General features: G+C 40.3%; 1 protein-coding gene across 10 annotated transcripts in view; it reads left to right on the top strand.

Moving 5' to 3' along the window:
• ap1b1 (adaptor related protein complex 1 subunit beta 1) overlaps positions 1 to 17,784 on the top strand; it is a 30,303-nt gene extending 12,519 nt beyond the window's left edge. For 3 of the 10 annotated variants that reach the window (XM_031308807.2, XM_031308802.2, XM_031308804.2), the window contains exons 15-24: positions 574 to 594; positions 816 to 935; positions 1,504 to 1,533; positions 1,630 to 1,767; positions 1,858 to 2,003; positions 2,092 to 2,221; positions 6,198 to 6,282; positions 6,677 to 6,763; positions 8,886 to 9,040; positions 16,280 to 17,784. In XM_031308807.2, the coding sequence (XP_031164667.2) occupies positions 574 to 594; positions 816 to 935; positions 1,504 to 1,533; positions 1,630 to 1,767; positions 1,858 to 2,003; positions 2,092 to 2,221; positions 6,198 to 6,282; positions 6,677 to 6,763; positions 8,886 to 9,040; positions 16,280 to 16,354 (987 nt within the window). In that variant the 3' untranslated portion in view covers positions 16,355 to 17,784. The remainder of the gene's footprint in view (positions 1 to 573; positions 595 to 815; positions 936 to 1,503; positions 1,534 to 1,629; positions 1,768 to 1,857; positions 2,004 to 2,091; positions 2,222 to 6,197; positions 6,283 to 6,676; positions 6,764 to 8,885; positions 9,041 to 16,279) is intronic. The other 7 variants (XM_031308803.2, XM_035993087.1, XM_031308805.2 and 4 more) reach the window with 5 other exon arrangements.
• Positions 17,785 to 18,229: the final 445 nt, after the last annotated feature.

The following is an 18,229-nucleotide window of genomic DNA, read 5'->3' as shown; positions in this document are numbered from 1 at the left end:
CATGCTCCGCAGGGCATCTTCAAGTGCCTTATTTATTTATTTATTTATTTATTTATTTATTTGATGTGTTGAAATTGAAACGCAAACTGCTTCAGTAATTGTTTTATCCCGTTAAATATTTACCTTGTTACGGTTGGCGTATCTGGGTGACGCAGTTGAATGAGAGTTAGCATCTTGGCTATGTTTCCATTCACTACAACAGTGAAGCTAAGCCGGCACAACATCTCGTCTTCTACACATCTCTCTCTCTCTCTCTCTCTCTCTCTCTCTCTCTCTCTCTCTCTCTCTCTCTCTCTCTCTCTCTCTCTCTCTCTCTCTCTCTCTCTCTCTCCCCCCATCTCTCCATTGCTGTTGTAAACTGACCAGGAACCTGCAGGGCTGAAGTCGTGTAGTGTGAACTAGGCATTAGTTGATTTCAGTAAAAGGCTTAATGTCAATGAGACCTAGTGACAGTCATTTTTGTATTTGTATTTTGTCTTTTTCTTTCTACCTTTTTTGGTGCTTTTTCTTTTCTTTTTTTTCCTTTGACCCTTGTGTGTGTTTTACTTTCTATGTTCAATGCTGCATCTGCAGATGGGGGATGAGTCTGAGCCGGTAACTACATGGAGGGAGAGGGCCCAACATTTATAAACCATTTTATAAAGCCATTTTAGAAGATGGATTGAATCACTGTTGTTTTACTGTAGTTCCCATGCATCAGTCTGACATGTTCATTCATCATCTTTTATTATTGTGATATCTACAGTAAGCATGCTGTGAAATCTTTGAGTCCATCTCTTTTCTTATCTCTGGGCTCTTCGATGTGTTTCAATCAGCCACCCATTCCCCTGCGGACGGACACTCCTCAGTCACCTCAGCTCCCACATCAGTCCCCATCGCCCCCAGATTACAGCCCCACTGAGGTTGGTCCAGGGGACCACGCTGGACTAGTAAAGGCCAGCACTAGCCTAGAACCCCCTCTTGTCCCCTGTACCACTGTGTCTTCTGAGTTATCCTCCCCAGCAGTGATCTGTGCCTATTTGCACTTTGTGTTACATTGTTTATGTTTCCAACTCCATTTAGGTGAGAGTTTAGTAAATTTCACCTATGTTTTCTGTCAAAATATGCACAGTAGTTGTCACTGTGTGGAATCACTATATTTATTCACCATGCGTCTTGTTAACTGTACCCCCAACCTTTTCATCACTACAATAGTCCCATTTAGTGAGTAGCCTTTGAACAAAGCCTATTGGATTTCAATAGCTGCTCAGCCTGACCTATGTGGGCAGCAAAAGGTCAGTTACATAAAAAGATAATTTCTCCTGTACCCGTGGCGGTGCCTCCTTCTTGCTGTCTCTTGTAAATAGTGTAATCCCCATAGCTGTCATGAATCACTGAAAGATATTTCTTAGACCCTCACACCCCTCTATTCATCCTCTTCAGACCTTCCAGAATATTTTTTAATGTTGCACCAATAGATAACCTTCCAATAGATAAAGTCTGTGTGCTTCTTCTCCTACCCAGCTTGGCGGAGACCTTGGAGGAGGGCCTGCTGTAAGTAATTTTGTCTGAGTTTTTGTTGGGCTTTGATTGCTCAGTACAGGGTGACATTGAATGTGTTAGTGTAAGGTCTTGCTTTGTGACCCACAGATGGGGACAGGTTTCGGTGCTCCTCCAGCTGCCATGCCAGCTTCCTTCAATGTCCCTGTTAGCGGCGGTCTGGATGACCTGTTTGATCTCGGAGGTGGAGTTGGTATGCCTATGGGAGTGTTCAACCCCCCTAAAACAGTGAGTCTTGAGCTGGGATGAGACATACTATAGAAATATGTTAACACCAGTGGTAGGATCCCTAATAAAATGATCTTTGTCTCTGTTCAGGTTTGGCTTCCAGCCATGAAGGCCAAGGGTCTGGAGATATCGGGCACTTTTGTCCGCCGTGCTGGGGTCATCCAAATGGAGATGACCCTCACTAATAAAGCTATGAGTGTCATGACTGATTTTGCCATCCAGTTTAACAGAAACAGGTACCACCACCTACTAAGTAATGTGCTGCTGATATTTTTGTATATTTACATATTTTGTGACACTTTTTCCTCTTGTGTTCCTCTGTAGCTTTGGTCTTGCTCCGGCTGGTCCCCTCCAAGTACTCACTCCTCTTAGCCCAAACCAAAGTATTGAAGCGGCCCTTCCCCTCAGTACCGTGGGACCTGTCATGAAGATGGAGCCTCTCAACAACCTTCAGGTAACCACTTTGCAATATTCCTTTCCCCTGAATTTGATGTGACTGTGCCAGTTTTAGTTTTGGTTGAAGAGTAGCGTTGCATCTCTGCTTTCTACCATTTTCCATGAATGACTCAGGACTGAATGTTTAAGCATCACGCTCATGACAGTGATGCGACTAGTACAATTCAAGTACATACTAGTATGCCGACCTTTCATTTTTTCAGCTCTGGCCTTATCAGGACACTGGTGCCTGAAGTTTGCTGTCCTAACATGACAACACTCTGTCAGAGATGCATTGAAATGTAAACAAAGATAACCGACATGGCTGTGTGTTAAGTTTTTGATAATTAAATAAAAACCATTACTTTGCCCCTATCTGTCAAATTCTAAATTAAAGTTGGCAGTATTTCAACGTCTTAGTCATTTATTTTTAAAACATCAAAATGCGTCATGGTTGAAATATTCATGGTCTGACTGTATCTCCGTGGGACATGAAGTTTTGTCTTGGAAAATATGACCATGTGTGTCTTAAACGATTAATAATGTCTTTTCTGTTATTCTGCTATACTGTTGAATTCTTATGTTGTGAATACAACAGACTTAAAACATGAGACAACCTTCAGAACGGCTGTGATAAGCTTTAAATAAAAAGAGCAGCAGGAGCTGGCTGGTTTTTGATCACGGTGGTTCTTTTAACTGGGAATTGAGGACGGATGCTGTGTGAAGCTGGAGAGAGAAGATAACAGTAGCGAGGGGGACGATAGAGGTGAGGGGCGGTCATTAGTGGTCACACAACACATGGCTCCTTTGTTTCTCCTGGCCTCAGTAGCCCTGCTAACCTTTCTACTCTGCAGCCTCGGCCCGGCTTTGATGGGTGCTATCGGCTGTTTTCACATTTTCTCAGATTTTATTTTGAGAGGTTCTGTGTTGTTTTTTGTCTTGATGGATGATGATGTTCCAGAATATTATTTTGAGTGCTCTTGTAACTACTGATGTGTGGTAGCCGCCAATGAAACCTTTCATTACAAATCAGCACGTTTTAGGGAAGTGCTCTATTAACTTTGTGTGCAAGTTTAATAGTATAATATAATGTATAGGGCCTTCTGCAATCAACAGTGTTTTAAAGACATCAAAGTGGTGACTTTGTCAGGTGTGCTAGTTACAGAAATTGACATTTATACAGAATGCTTATTCAGTGGTAAAGAAATGGTACAGTGGTTCCCAAATTGGTGAAGGCTGAATAAATGCTTTGGTACTACAGCAAAGAATTTGAGAAATTTGTGAAAGGACTTTCAAGTAAACGTACAATGTGATCGTTCAATAAATCAATCGCTGTCAACTGCTAAGCTCAGTCGGACAGATCATCTCATCTCGCAGTTTGATGACATCGTTAGCAGCTGTCTCGTTAACTGTTTGGCTTCTGCTGTGTGATACAGCTCCTCTATTTTTTGTCCCTGAAGCTTAATGTTAATAACAACATTAAATAAATATAAGTATAATCCAAATATGAAAAAGGCAGGTGCAACTAAAGATTATTTTCATTAGCGATTAATTCTCTATTTCTCGATTGCATTTGGTTGTTATTTGGCCCCATTATTTTAAAAGTTAAAAAATGTCCATCACAGTTTTCCATAGCCCGAGTTGAAGACTTCAAATGGTTGTTTTGGCCGACCAACAGTGGAAAAACCCAAAGATATTCTATTTACTATCATAGAAAACTAATGGCGTTTTTCCATTACATGGTACCTGCTCAGCTCGACTCGACACACTGTGCGTCCGTTTTCCATTGCAGATTTTAGTACCGCCTCAGCGTGGCTGGTCGTTATGCCGTATCATTGCACACACCAGCGCACAAGTATAAACATCAGGCCACTTGAGTTTGTTTTACAGTTCTGTGGAGGCTCCATGCAGAGCTTTCGCCGTAACCTGTGTAGCCTATGTAAAAGTGGCCTGATGTTTATACTTGTGCGCTGGTGTGTGCGTGGAGCCGGCCATGTGTGTGTGTAGTTAGGCTACGGCGAAAGCTCTGCCGGAGCCTCCGCAGAACTGTAAACAAGCGGCGCCGCAGTAAACTACTGTGACCTAACGCGACACACACACAGAACGTCGAAGGTGTGTGTTGCCAGAAGACACATTTTGTTTCAAATTAAGCTGGAGGCAGCAAAAAAAAAACAGCTGGCTAAACTGTTTAAAAATAGCGGGTTTGTTCAGGACACCCCCGTCTGCCGCTTTCACGTCACCTTTTCGGCTCGCCTCAGCTCGCTTGGAACCTCGACTGAGGAGGTACTAAAAAAAGTACCTGTTAGCAGGTACCAGGTACTTTTTTTCATAATGGAAAACCAAAAAAGTAGAGTCGAGGCGAGTTGAGCAGGTACCATGTAATGGAAAAATGCCATAAGAAAACAAAAACTATACCCCACTAAATATTTTTTAGCTTCTTTCAATTTAAAAAATTACAAAAACAATTATCAAAATGTATACATTTTTGTTATCGATCAACTAATCAATTAATCAGTTCAAAGTTCATTGTAGATGGGAATTACTACCCTATTTAAGACAAATAATGCCAATTAATTTGTATACAACACAATGCTGTCCCAGCTAGCAGAGTATTGGGGGAGCACACAAATATTGTTGTGCCATAAAAAGAGACCTAACAGAGTTTGGGAACCTGTAGTCGAGTAGATTAAAGGTGCCGTAGGTAGGATTGTGAAGATCCAGGACTTAGCTAAAACATTTGAACATTGACAACTTCTCAGTCCCTCCCCCCTTTACGCTAAAGCCTCCTAAGCACCTCCCCCCACAAGGGAGAATTAATGTGTGTGCATGAGCAGTGATTGACACGCAGTTAGACACCCCCCCGGCCCTGATTGGTGCATGTGAACAGGGAGCGGTGGATTTTTGCAAATCGCACTACAGGCTGTAGGTGGTGTAAATTACCTGCTTCATGTAGTTCTACTGGAGCATAGGGTCAGTTTCAGCAAATATGACAGAAAGTTAGTTTTATAAGTCTTACCTACTGCACCTTTAACTCAGTACAGCACATAAAATAGTATGTCAATAATCATATGCATTAGCCTTTATAGTTTAGCATCTGACTTCCTCAGACTTATACTTTATAATAGAGCTTCTTTAGTTTACAAACATACCGAATAAAGCGTTGTGTAGTTTGTGTATGACTTGCCATGTTACTGGCAGTCTTGCTTTGCACCCAGGAATAAGATGCTCTCTAATGAATTATTCACAAGTCATTCTTCTGCTCTTCGCTGGCCAAACTCACTGTCCTTCCCTTAGCATTTGTCTGTTGAGCAGCCTGATCAATATCACCGCCAGCTGCCGCTTGTTTCTTCAGGTGCCTCCATTATACCACAGTTGTTCTCATGTTTCAGTGTCTTGTACTTTTGCCACCAGGGCCCAAAGACTGTAAAAGGTCCTGTCTGAGGAGCTAAGGCCAACAAATTCATTCTTTTTTTTTTTTTTTTTTTTTTTTTAAATATAGACTTGCTGTTAGGTGCTATTTTTGTTTTCTTTCACTTGTCAGTCGTGTTTTTGTCTTATCTCTTTTTATTTTTGATATTTTATTTTTAACCACTGTCTGCTATTCTTGTTCCTTATATTTTCATCTTTATTTATATCCCATTGTAAAGCACTTTCTAAAGGCTGTTTGTAGAAATAGTTATGTTTTTATATATTTATCTTGTAAGTCATGTTTGCTGATATTCTTTTGCAAATAGAAGCATCATGCTTACTGTGAGACACAATATGATGGGTGGCCAGTAAAGAACATTAATGATATAGTATTGCCTGTGTGAGTGCGTTTGTGAGAGAGTGAGATTTCCAGAGGATTGTAGCCCTCTTGTTCAGTAAACGGCACACATAAACCAGCAATGCCCATCCTTGAAGGGCACTTGACAAGTAATTACCCATGTACTGCTTCTTGTTTCTCCTCCTGTCGTCCTCCTCTACCCCCTCCTTGGATGTAATCACTCTTGCAGGTGGCTGTTAAGAACAACATTGACGTATTCTACTTCAGCTGCCAGTACCCCATCAGCATGCTGTTTGCGGAGGACGGGAAGATGGGTGAGTGTGTCTTGGCTAAACCTCTTCACTCAAAAGCCTCAAACCCCCGCTGACGTCAATGACCGACACATACGTCAGTCATTCTGCGATGATGCATTATTGTGACTGATCATGTGAAGAAGTGTGTGACGTAGATGTGTGTTTGATTTTACTGGCACACCTCTCGGGGCTGCACAGTTGCTCCCAAATCGTACACCAGTGCCTTTTTTGGGCCTGTTTTGTGTTGCGGTTTGATTTTTTTTTTTTTCTGTTATAAATCAAACTACTCACACACTACTTTGGCATTTCTTACATTAGCCTTTCCCACCAATCCTATTGTAATTCTCATACTGTGTACATTGCAGTGTGTGCTCTGTCTTTGGCCTCACCCAGTGATTGTGTCTCTTGTCCACAGAGCGACAGGTGTTCCTGGCCACATGGAAAGACATTCCTAATGACAACGAGTCCCAGTTTCAGATCAAAGACTGCCATCTCAACTCAGGTGAGAAGGATGGAATGGGAACAGAGAGTGCACTACCTGAAGACAGTACACAGTGCAGCCATATCCTCCTGCTTCTTTACATGTGGAAACAGCCCGACAGAGCAGTGGCAATCTTGAATTCAGATCCTAGCTAATGAAACAAATTGGCATTTGATGAGAATTCATGAGCTGCAGTCCCCATATTTATGTGTGATAATTTAGTTTTACACAAGTGTGAGAGCAGCTGAACTGGAGAAGAATTCCTAATGACAGCTTAATGGAGATTTCCCCCCACAGATTAAATTCCTTCCTCATGAACAAAGAGAGAGGGTTTCATATTTGACTGGGGAGCAGCCGCAAGACAGAGGCTGAGGAGAAAAGTTAATTTCAAATTAGCAACTGTATCTTTGCTGCACAGATAGCCTGAGGTGATATTTTAGGAGATGATAACGTAAAAAGACATCCTGCATCGTCAGTGTAAGACGGTGTAAGTTCAGTTGAACAGTTAAAGGAGAATTCCGGTCGATTTCAACACGTAGCTCTGTTTGTAAATTTGGAGTGCTGTCAGTAGCGAGAAAAACAAAAACAATTGGTGTTGCCTACACCGTGTTATCAAAGAATTTCTAATAAGGGAAGAAGTTCCGCTCTCTCGTTACTTCCGGCTTCTGAACTGGTTGCAGTTCCACTGTGGTTCCATATAGGGGGTGCTAACAGGCGGGTGCAGAATGAATGGTGGTCTATGGAGCTATACCCCTCAAAATCCACTTTTCTCAGGATATAATTTTTTGTCTAGTAATTTGAATGTTGCATTTGAAAGGGGCGGCTAAGAAAATACACACTGCTGGGTGTTAGATTTTTTTTAAAGTGGCTTTTTTGTTCTAAAAAGCCTTTTTAAAATGACGTCATACACATCGTATGGCCAGAGATACTGCTTTACGGCAAGCTCTGAGTCGCTTCCTTTGTTCTCTCGAGGTATCGACAACACAGCTGACAGATTAGGCTCTCCCTGTTAATACACGTGCTAGAAAGAGGTTTGCTAATGTTTTAAAGACCACGCCGAACTATTCACTCTGACATTCTGGTTCTGCTTCGGATGCCGTCAAGCGGGATCTCTGGTCGTAATCAGTCCTTCACTGACCAATCAGCATTCATTAGCAGAATGCTAGCGTGTTATGGGCAACAACGACTCAATCTGTAAGAAATCAAAAGGACATAAGTACTCGTTCATTCAACTCTCGACCTATAATCCAAGTTGAACTTGCAAAAACTACAATCAAATCTGAGATTTCTCAACGACAATCAGGTGAAAGAGACAAATTTAGCCGTCTAGCTCCGTAGAGTCCCATTCATTTTGCACTCGCCTGCGATCACCCCCAGTGGAACTCTTGTGGAACTGCAACCAAATTCGGTAAAATGGGGCTAAATAGGGAGTTAAATGGCTCTCCGTAGACCAGCTCTGGTGTAATTCTCCTGCTACAGTTTGCTGCAGTAGATGTGAAAGAAATGCATAAAAGTTGTGCTAATTCAGCTCTGTTTAGTTCCGGTGTTGAGACCACAAGACGAGTGCTTCGGGACACCGAAAAGAGATAAAAAAATATTTTCAAAAATAGGCATATGCTTATTTTTTAAAAGTGCTGTAGTACAACTAGCAGGAGACACGTTATAATTGAGGTAAGTTTGGAGACACTACCTTATTTAATCATTAAATTAATAAATATTTTTGTTGTATCTCTTTTCGGTGTTGTAGTTTGTAGACTGTCCCCAAGTCTTGCTGTCTCAACACCGGAACTAAACAGAGCTGAATTAGCATAGCTTTGATGCATTTCTTTCACATCTACTGCAGTCAGATTCACTGTGTTCACTCAGAAGGAATCACTTCACATGGGTAGGCACTTTTAATGACATTTAGAACATGTTTAGAGGCTAAAAGCACATTTTAAAACTTGCCCGGTTTCAGCCTCCTGGGTGCAAACTGTAGCAGGAAGATAACCCGGTATAGGCAACACCGATTGTTGTCATTTTTCTCGCTACTGACAGCACTCCAAATTTACAAACAACAGCGCTACATGTTGAAATCGACGGGAATTCTCCTTTTAGAATTTTGACTGTATTATGTTAATTTTTGATTACATTCCCTCAACAGATGCAGCCTCCAACAAACTGCAGGGTAGCAACATCTTCACCATAGCCAAGCGTACAGTTGAGGGTCAGGACATGCTGTATCAGTCCATGAAACTCACCAATGGCATCTGGGTGCTGGCTGAGCTGAGGGTGCAGGCAGGGAACCCAAATTACACGGTGAGTACTGTGCTAGTTGTATTAGCTGTATTCAAGAGTTGTGCTGGTGCTGCTGTGATAACTATTTACTATCAAAAGAAATAGCTGTTGAGAGCCAGTGAAGACCTTTAGACAGTGTAGACCTTTTAGTGTTTTATTAAAGGACACCATTAAAAAAAAAAGAAGAAACTACAGTATGTTGTGCCAACTACTGTAATAAATGTCAGAATTAAGGGGAGTTTAATTTAGAGATTAAGAGTTAAGAGATTTGACATGCAACACATGTATTTTTCCAGAGTTTTTCCTGGCTCAGAATTGGCCTTTGGGGGGGTACCAATATTAAGCGGGGGTCTGGGGGTCCTCCATTGTTTATCTTCTTTACCTCATAAACATTTATGAATTCCCAGACTTTTCTAATACAAACCAAAATGAATAAGCCCTACTCGTTTGTCTTTTCGGACATGTACGTTTTTTTTTTTTTTTTTGTTTATACGGGTTTACATCTTTTTTAGTTTTACTGGAGTAGACAACATTATAATATAAAAAAGGTACTTTTTTCAGATACTTGTGGAGACTGTAATCATACCCACCATAATAACTGAAGATAAACATTTAGATATGCTTGGTATTGGAGATCTGTCGCATAATAAATTAAAGGGGTTACTGAATCAAACTTGCATTCATAACTTTGATCCAGAATGGCCTCGCTAATCTACATTCATACATACAGTGTAGGAAAGTCCAACTTCCACTCTGCTCTTCAGCACAAATTACAGCCTGACTTGTTGAATTAGGTCAGTATGATGGAGTTAACAAAATACTGTCATCACTGCATGTCATGGATAGAGCCATGGCAGAGATTGATGTGCAGTAATGTGTGGCGAGTGTGCTGAAAGGGGGAGGCTGGTTGATGTTCAGTGATTGGAGTGTGGCGCTAGTATTGGTGACTCAACAGTTTGTGTGTTGTCCGTTGTGTTATTGCGTGTCTCTGCTTTGTCAGTGTGCCACGGTCTCTGCTCTTGATGGATTGTGTTTGGCTTACAAATTCTGCATGACTAATCCAGAACCATGACCTTGATGTGACTCTCCTCCCAGCTCATCACTCAGTCTGCTTTCAGTTCATGCTTTTATTGATAAGGTGGTCTCAACTGTCTTTGTTTTCTCCAGTGTAGACTAGTCAATTTGTCAAATCACACAGCTTTTGCTCATTAAATCTTCAGATTTTTATATCTGTTTACATCTTCTTAGTTTAGTACGTCATCGTGTAGCCTAATGTCATATAGGTGATTTTGAAATATAAGACTTAAGGAGTATTTCCTTGAGATAAAGTATGAGATTAATTGACTGAAAGCTTATACATACTTAATTTTTATTTGCAGAGCTTTTTTTTTCTGCTGGAGGCGGTGACCATTTTTCATTTTCTTGCTCTTGATTTGTTACTCTTTTTGTTTTTTTCACCTTGTGTGTCCGTTTGTGACGTACCCTGATTAATTCAGGAGTGTTTTTTCTTGTTCACCTTCAACTGTTTTTGCTCTGTAGTCCTCCTGCCTTTTTGAGTTCATCTTCATTTTTAAGTTCAAATAGTTATTCAGCGCGGCTAGAAAGGCCCCCCTACTTTTTGCAGATGGATCATAAATTGTTAATAGTGAAGAGAAGACTAGACTTTCAAGTTAACCGTGCTGCATTTACAGTGTGAATTTTAATGCTCGTCTATCTTGGCTCTATCTCTGGCTGCTGCATGGTCCCTGTGCTCTCTTGGCACGGCACATTAAAGGCAAGCTGCTAAAGCCTTTTGTCGGCAGCTATTTTTAGACCTGAAAAAGTAAAGCCCTGCCAATGCGTTTTTTATTTATTTATTTATTTAGTTTCTGAAAACAAGACATAAAAACAATTCAGATTCATTACCCTGAGTGATGACGTACAGTAGCGTACAGTATGTGGTGTTAAGGTTTTCTGGCTGGGGTTGGCTAAGTAATGTATTAACAATAGTGTTAATGGACACAATGCAATGCACAATAAAAATGGAGGAGCTCACAGTTGGAAAATTAAATGATGGTGGACATTAGCAAAACGGCTCATGGAAGATCTTAAAACAACCTATTACATCTTTGAAAAACTTTTGAACTCTCTCTTTAAACCTGAACTACTTGGAGGCAAAGCAAACAAGTTGTGGACACAACACTGACATATCATCACCTTTTTAAGTTGATATGGCAAACTTGTTAGTAGGGGTGTAAGAAAAAATCGATACACTTGAGTATCGCGATATTTTATTTTGCAATACTGTATCGATTTTCAAAAGAAATTGTTTTACGTGCAAACATATTCCTGTAAGACAACAGTGCCTGACTTTTTGCGTAAGCTAACAATGTAGCTATGGCTGAACTTTGACCTATTTTAGCATATAAAAATTAGCTCACTAAGAACCTGTGAACAACAATCCCAAACAGGCAGTTTGATTTTCTGTGTACTGAATTGTTTACCTAAAGTAAACTTATTTTACTTTTATGCACATCATGTCTTTTTTTAAATATTAGTTTTTCTAAAATTATACTTAAAAAAAATCCCAATATATCACCTTACGCACAGTATCGAAATATATTGCAATATATTGAATCGTGACCCATGTATCGTGATACGTATCGCCAGATTCTTGCCAATACACAGCCCTACTACTTGCCCTACTTGTTAGCAAACTGTTGCTTATTTACACATCCAGCAGTTAGAGAGCAACATTATCATTCATTTGGAGTCATGTTTGTTGCCACCTGAAACAGCTGCGTGCTGCGACTGAGAACAGTGAGAGTGAATCAAAATGGTAGAAGTGAGGGCCAGACTGCTAAAGAATGAGCTAAAACTTGATATAAAGCTCTGCCGAGGGGAGCATCAGGTTCAGGTGAGAACTTTCTGTAGGTTCATCACCACAAGCGACTCTGTTCACATTGTCATTTGATACCTCGTTACTAAAATATGGATTATAGCAGCTTTAAGTTTCCATATTTGAAATAGTCAGTAGCTCTCACATTCCCTTTGAGTGACTTCCATCAGAGCTCATGTATACTTTGTAGTTTTTAGAGTGAAGAATTAAGACCCCACTTATCTTTTAACTTATCTTTTCTGACATGAAGCATTGTGTCCTCATCTACCATCTCTTGTTTCCATGGTAACTATGTGACCGGTGATGATGCTGATTTTTTTCTTTTCACCTCTTGAGCTAGCAATTCTGAGAGTTTTGGTGAAAGTGAGCTTTAACACAGAAATGGACGCCAAGGGCCGCTGTACACACAATTATATCTGTGGTTCCTCTACACAAACAGAGTTAATTTTTTGGGGTTAAAACTAGTGACATGTATACTGTGAAATTATATCAGTTTGTCTTCCTTCTGAGATTCTGCAATATCACCATGGTATTTATCCCTTTAATATCTTAGAATTAGACCTTTTGTGGGAAGTGTTTACAAATCGATGAGAAGGATTGCTGTGTGCTGTCATTTGAGTTTAAATGTTTTTTGCAACAATATGATTAAGTACCTTTTTTATTTGTCAGGTATTAAATTAATTAAAATAACGAAAAACAGACCAGTTGTTTCATCCATAAAAAAAGTTTCTTAATTAATTTCCTATATCCCGGTATACAGAGGATTTTATACATATTACCTACCCCTAGTTAACACATGCATTTGACATGCCAAGGTAGAAATCTAATGATGTAGGACGAGGTCTAAACCATTAGACTCAATTCTGACTTGATAAACAAGCTCAGCAAACAAGGTTGTGTTTAAGTATATCAAATGTTAGGATTAGGATGCATATCACTTTTGCTTTGCCCTTTCGTAGTGGTGCACTGGTGCATCAGAGAACTGCAGCGGCTCTAGTTCCTCTTTTATGCAGTGTTTTTAGGCGGATTCATTATATTACATGATCAGTGTTGTGAATCCATGTGTCTATCTCTCATTGGAGATTTTTGATGGAAAAGAATACTGCCATGTTTGTATCGAAGCATTAAAAAATGAGTCATGTAAACACCTTGATACTTAAAATGTATTGCCTTGGGATGATTAAACAAAGTTGGAATAAAAATAAGAATTACTTCTCAAAACACATTTGGGCGATACACCCTCCTTCATCATTACTGTAGCTTTTTTGCTCTTTCCCTGCCTGTGTACAGCTAAAATAATAATATTTTAGCAGCAAGCCGTGAGTTGAACAAATGAATGCCGCAGTTTCTAGCTCTCTTAATAAGCAGGTTCCACAGTGGCTACAGCATCCGCATTTCCTCACATCTCACCCCATGCTGACAGCAGATGGCTGCCAAAATGTTGCCAGCAGCAGCATGCATTAGTAAGGAGCCCAGAGTGTGCAGAGGCAATACTGTAGGAGCTGTGCAGTAGTACTGCTTTATTCCACTGCAGCTCTGTGGTATACACACACACACACACACACACACACACCCCTTTGGCAGTTCTTGGTATCCATTGAGTCGGGGAGGAGCCTGGTGTGAAATTCTCGCCAGTCACTCACCAAATCTCTGGTTAATAACTGATCACTGTTATTATAATCATGGTGCCAGAGAAAATGTTAGTGTTCTAACAATACCGGAGTTTCAAACAATAGACGTTAAAAAATATTGATATTATATCCCATTTTCAGAACTACAGGAAGAAACAACTGCTATTTGAGAGCTTACAAACTAATTGAAAATAATGCATAGTAAAAACATCCAGTAAAATGAACTCTGAACACAAGATGAACACAATCAGAAATAGGGGGCATTCTGACGTTGATCATGTTGTCACAAAGTCTCTGGTTGGGAATATTTTATCACTCAAACTAAAATGCAGGTTTTTAAATCTCAGTAGTATTCTTGGATTTACGTTCTTCTTTTTCTGTGTCGTTTGTATTTGTCTCTAAAAACCAGCAGTTGTAGAAGCTCTGCACTTTCTTTAGCAAACACACTGTGACCACTTTTTTTTGTGTTTCTGGATCTGAGGCAGTAGGACTGCTAACGGGAAAAAACTCACTTTGTGAGACTATCAAATCCTAAACCTGCTCCCAGCTGCGACCACCATCAAGGAGTGAAGAGGTTGCCTCTATTTTCTCTAGTGTGTTTACGTGTCTATTTCTCTCTGTATGTCTCTTTTGTCTGATGAAACTAAATTAAGCAGAGTTTCAATCCAAATATTTCATCATGCCTCCACGCCAGCTGTGGCCGGAGGCATAAGGTTTTTGGGTTGTCTGTCCGTCCCATTCTCATGAACGCAATATCTCAACTCCTTGAGGATTTGTCTTCAAATTTGGCACAAACATCCGCTTGGACTCAAGGATGAACTGATTCAGTTTTGGTGGTCAAAGGTCACTGAGCTCACAAAACACGTTTTTGGCCATAACTCAAGAATTGCTACGCTTATTATGACAACAATTCACACAAATGTCTAATAGGATAAAATTATGAAGTAAAGATATATATCCAAAATATCAACTTCACTGTGATATCATAATGTTCTGCATCTGCAAAAACACTTTTCTGGCCATTATTCAATGCCATAACTCAGGAACAGAAGGGGAGATTGTGACCGTATTTCACAGTTGGTCGCATTCTTAATTGGTGACATTAATCTTGGGTGCCAACCTTGAAACTGTGGTGATTGTATAGGTCGTATGTGCTGCGGGGTTAAAGATGTGTATGTAAAGAATACATGTCTTGCCAACGCTTTATCATTGCTACATATGAATCGGGACAAACATTTATGTTAAGTGCAACTTGACTGGTTGGTGGAGGCATACAACCGCAAGGCAGTAAATCTAGTTTCTCATCTGAAAAATAATGAATTTTGTCTCCTGGAAGAAAGAAAAGACCAAGATACTTCTGCTTATTGGTTCCATTTATACTAGGGGTGGGACGAGACACCCAGCTCACGAGACGAGCCACGAGATTGGGTTCACGAGATCGAGACAAGACGAGATTTAAACACTATTTTATAGAAAACTTCAATGAAGAAATAAGACTGGAAAAATAGTCCTTTTATTCAATGGAAAGTCACAAAATGAAAAACGAGCACTGAAAGGTTTTGCTACAAACTCAAATAACCGGCTTAAGTTACGCCGTTACTTATTCCATATGTATGGTGGAGAGAGTCTCTTCACTCAGAGAACCAAGGTTACAACGTAACTAAGCGTTTTCTGGCAGTAGTTCAGACCAGTTGTTTTGTACTTTAATTTGTTATTTTACAGTAGACAGAGAGAAATAAAGCTTATTTTACTATTTTTTCACATTGATTACGTTCTAAAGCACAAATAAATTACCATCAAACACTCAACAGATGATTTTTGTGAAGACATGCTCTTTTCTCATCCTCTGCATTTTATTAATTGCAGCACTAAAGGAAGTACAGGCTACTCTAGTATCAATTTATGACCATTATAGGACGAAGGGAGAACATTTCTTTGTTTAATATCATTAAAAGTAAAATTAGGTTTGCTGTCTGCTTCCAGACTCATTTTAACAGAGAAAGAGAACTGCACGCTGCTGACGCGTGTGTCTCGGCCAAGAGAGGGAGGGAGGGAAAACGGTGGTCCTCCCTAACGTTCAAACGCTGGGTTTTACAGGCAGCTTTTTTCTTCCGCTATCGCTCTGCAAAAGTAAACTCAGTCAACTTTGGAGAACGGGAAGGGGATTTTCTATGCTAATTTCAAGGCTGCTGCTCTGCACTTGTGTACTGATATCGCGAGACACTTTTTACCTCGACGAGAAATCTCATCACGTTTAATCTTGCGGACGAGATCTCGTCACACCTCTAACTTATACCCATAAGCTCATGAAGTTTGCCTGGTGACCTTGTAGGTGAAATGATCATTACATTTTTGGGAGCTTGCAAAGTAGCGGTCCTTTTTTCATTTTTCCTTTGCTCAAAGTTGTGCCATTTTTATTAAAGACTTAAATCACAAATCAGTTTTAGCCTGCTATTACTCATTCGTACTAACGCCAACTGTATCCTGCTTAACATTTCTCTTAATTTTGTAAATGGCTTGTCATTAAAATCATCTTCTGAATGTTCATGAATGTACATGAACAATGTTAAAGTCAAAATATTGGCTTCCTAGGTGTATCTTTTTTTTATAAGCTCTTTTGTGATTTGTCGCTGATGGTTACCTTGTGTACTGTATGTCCCACAGCGACAATTTTATAAAACCTGTCTTTAAAAACCTTGCATTTTAACAGTGAAATCATATCCAACCCTGCTCAACTCTTGTCTCCCTCAGATCTCTCTTAAGTGCAGAGCTCCAGAGGTTTCCCAGTGCGTTTTCCAGAACTACGAGATGGTGCTGAAGAACTGAAAACCACCCACTGACCCGGCCGCTGCTCTCACAGACTCCTGGCACCTTCTCCTGCTCTCCCTCACCTGACCCACGGACCATATTACAGCCTCATACAGTGCAGGAGCCACTCCCTGCTGTGTTGGCACTCTGTATGTCAATCCAGCTGTTAAATTGGGATGGTTAATGATTTTTGTTCCATTTTTGACCCGTCGCTGGTTGTTTTTCTTTCCTAAGACTGAAGAAAATCCTGGTTGACTGTCTTGGCTAGCCTTATCCTGTCCCCTGTCATGTATGTTTTGTTACACAAAAGTTTCAGGACATTATCTCATTACACATTTTTTGATTGAACACTTTCACATTGAGCTGGTCCTCCACTTTGGGATGACCTGTATTCTTTTGGGGACAGACGGCTGTTTTCCTGTGTCTGCATGAGGCCCTTTAATCATTATCTAGCCCCACTTCTCTGCAAATTGGGAGTCTATTTTTAGCGTCTGCAATCAGCAGGTGAATCATCACTGTCTGCATATTTATTTAGGGTACTTTCAATTAAAATGCATCATAAAAAAAGGCTTTAACTCTCCCTACCCCTGCCCCTGTGTGAAGTGGCTGGATGGGCCTTTAAAAGAGACCCATAGATACTTACAAACTACATCATTGTTGTCTTTGTCATTTGATAGTTTTCTTTAGTGTCTGTGGTTAGCAGTGGGATCTGATCCTCTGCTGTCCCTGAAAGCAGAATGTATGCTGCTTGTTGCTGTGCATTTCTTTAATTTTTCCATCAATATCTGGACATTTTATAGACTAGCTGCAGTTGTCCACTGCCTGCTCTCTTACTTAATCATTCCATGGTTTGATTTGCGTTTGTAGTCTTGTTAGTGTTCATGTGGCAAACTGTGAGAGAGCCTCAGGTGATGAGGATTTTGTATTTGCTGCTTCCCCCTGCATCAGTGACAGCCACTCGGGCTCTCTCTGCCACTTTGCTCTCTCTGTATCCTCATCGCAGCCTCTCCAGTACCATGGCCACCCGAGATGAAGGCTCAGGTGAGAGAGCTCTAAACTTATGATGCTATGGTTTGTAACACTGAGGAATAAGTGTACATGTAGGTAAGCACACTGTCTACAGCCAGTGTCCATGTTTTACCTGCAGGCTCGACTAGATGAATTTGATTCCTTTTCAGAGTCGTTACACTGAAGCCCTTTTTATTGGCTCTACAGGATGTATGCGCCCACGTTAACACCTTGTAAAATTACAACAGAGGTGGCAGTGTATTGCTAGCGTGTGTCTTTGTGTGGTGACGGCTGATTCGTATGAAATGCTGTAAAAAAAAAAAAATATATATATATATAAAAAAAATCAAATGTTTAATCAGATGTTTTTGATTGACCTGATTTTGTTCATTGTGTGTACATCAAAAATAACTATTAAAAGTCTTGATAAATTCCCATAATCAATCTTTTCTTTAGTGTTTAGCATTCTGACAGAAAAAAAAATGCAGCGCAAGGACTTTTTTTTTTTTTTTTTTTTTTGTGGCAGTCTGCCAGTGCAAAAGTCCCACTGTCACAGGATGCAAAATGTTATCTAAGTTTTATTTGCTTGGGAAAGTCCACATTCCCAAAATTCCTGGAAGCCAGCGTGCATTGTTTTTTCTCACACACACACACACACACACACACACACACACACACACACCCCATACTATATAATCATGGATGACCTTTGAGGTGTTCTGCTTCTACTCCAGAGTTACAGACTTGGCAGCCCTCACAGCTTTGCATACCAAGTCTCTCTGTGTTGTTCACCCTTGAGTCGTGAGTGAAGTCTGAGGTTTATCCACAGCATGAGTGCACCTTCAAGGCAGGGCAGCTCCTCTGAAGCGGTGACAAAGTTTTTAA

This window comes from Sander lucioperca, chromosome 2 (genome assembly GCF_008315115.2).
Source record: "Sander lucioperca isolate FBNREF2018 chromosome 2, SLUC_FBN_1.2, whole genome shotgun sequence".
Lineage (NCBI taxonomy): Eukaryota > Metazoa > Chordata > Actinopteri > Perciformes > Percidae > Sander > Sander lucioperca.
Note: the sequence above shows the minus strand (reverse complement) of the source record. Positions and strands in the feature narration are given on the sequence as shown.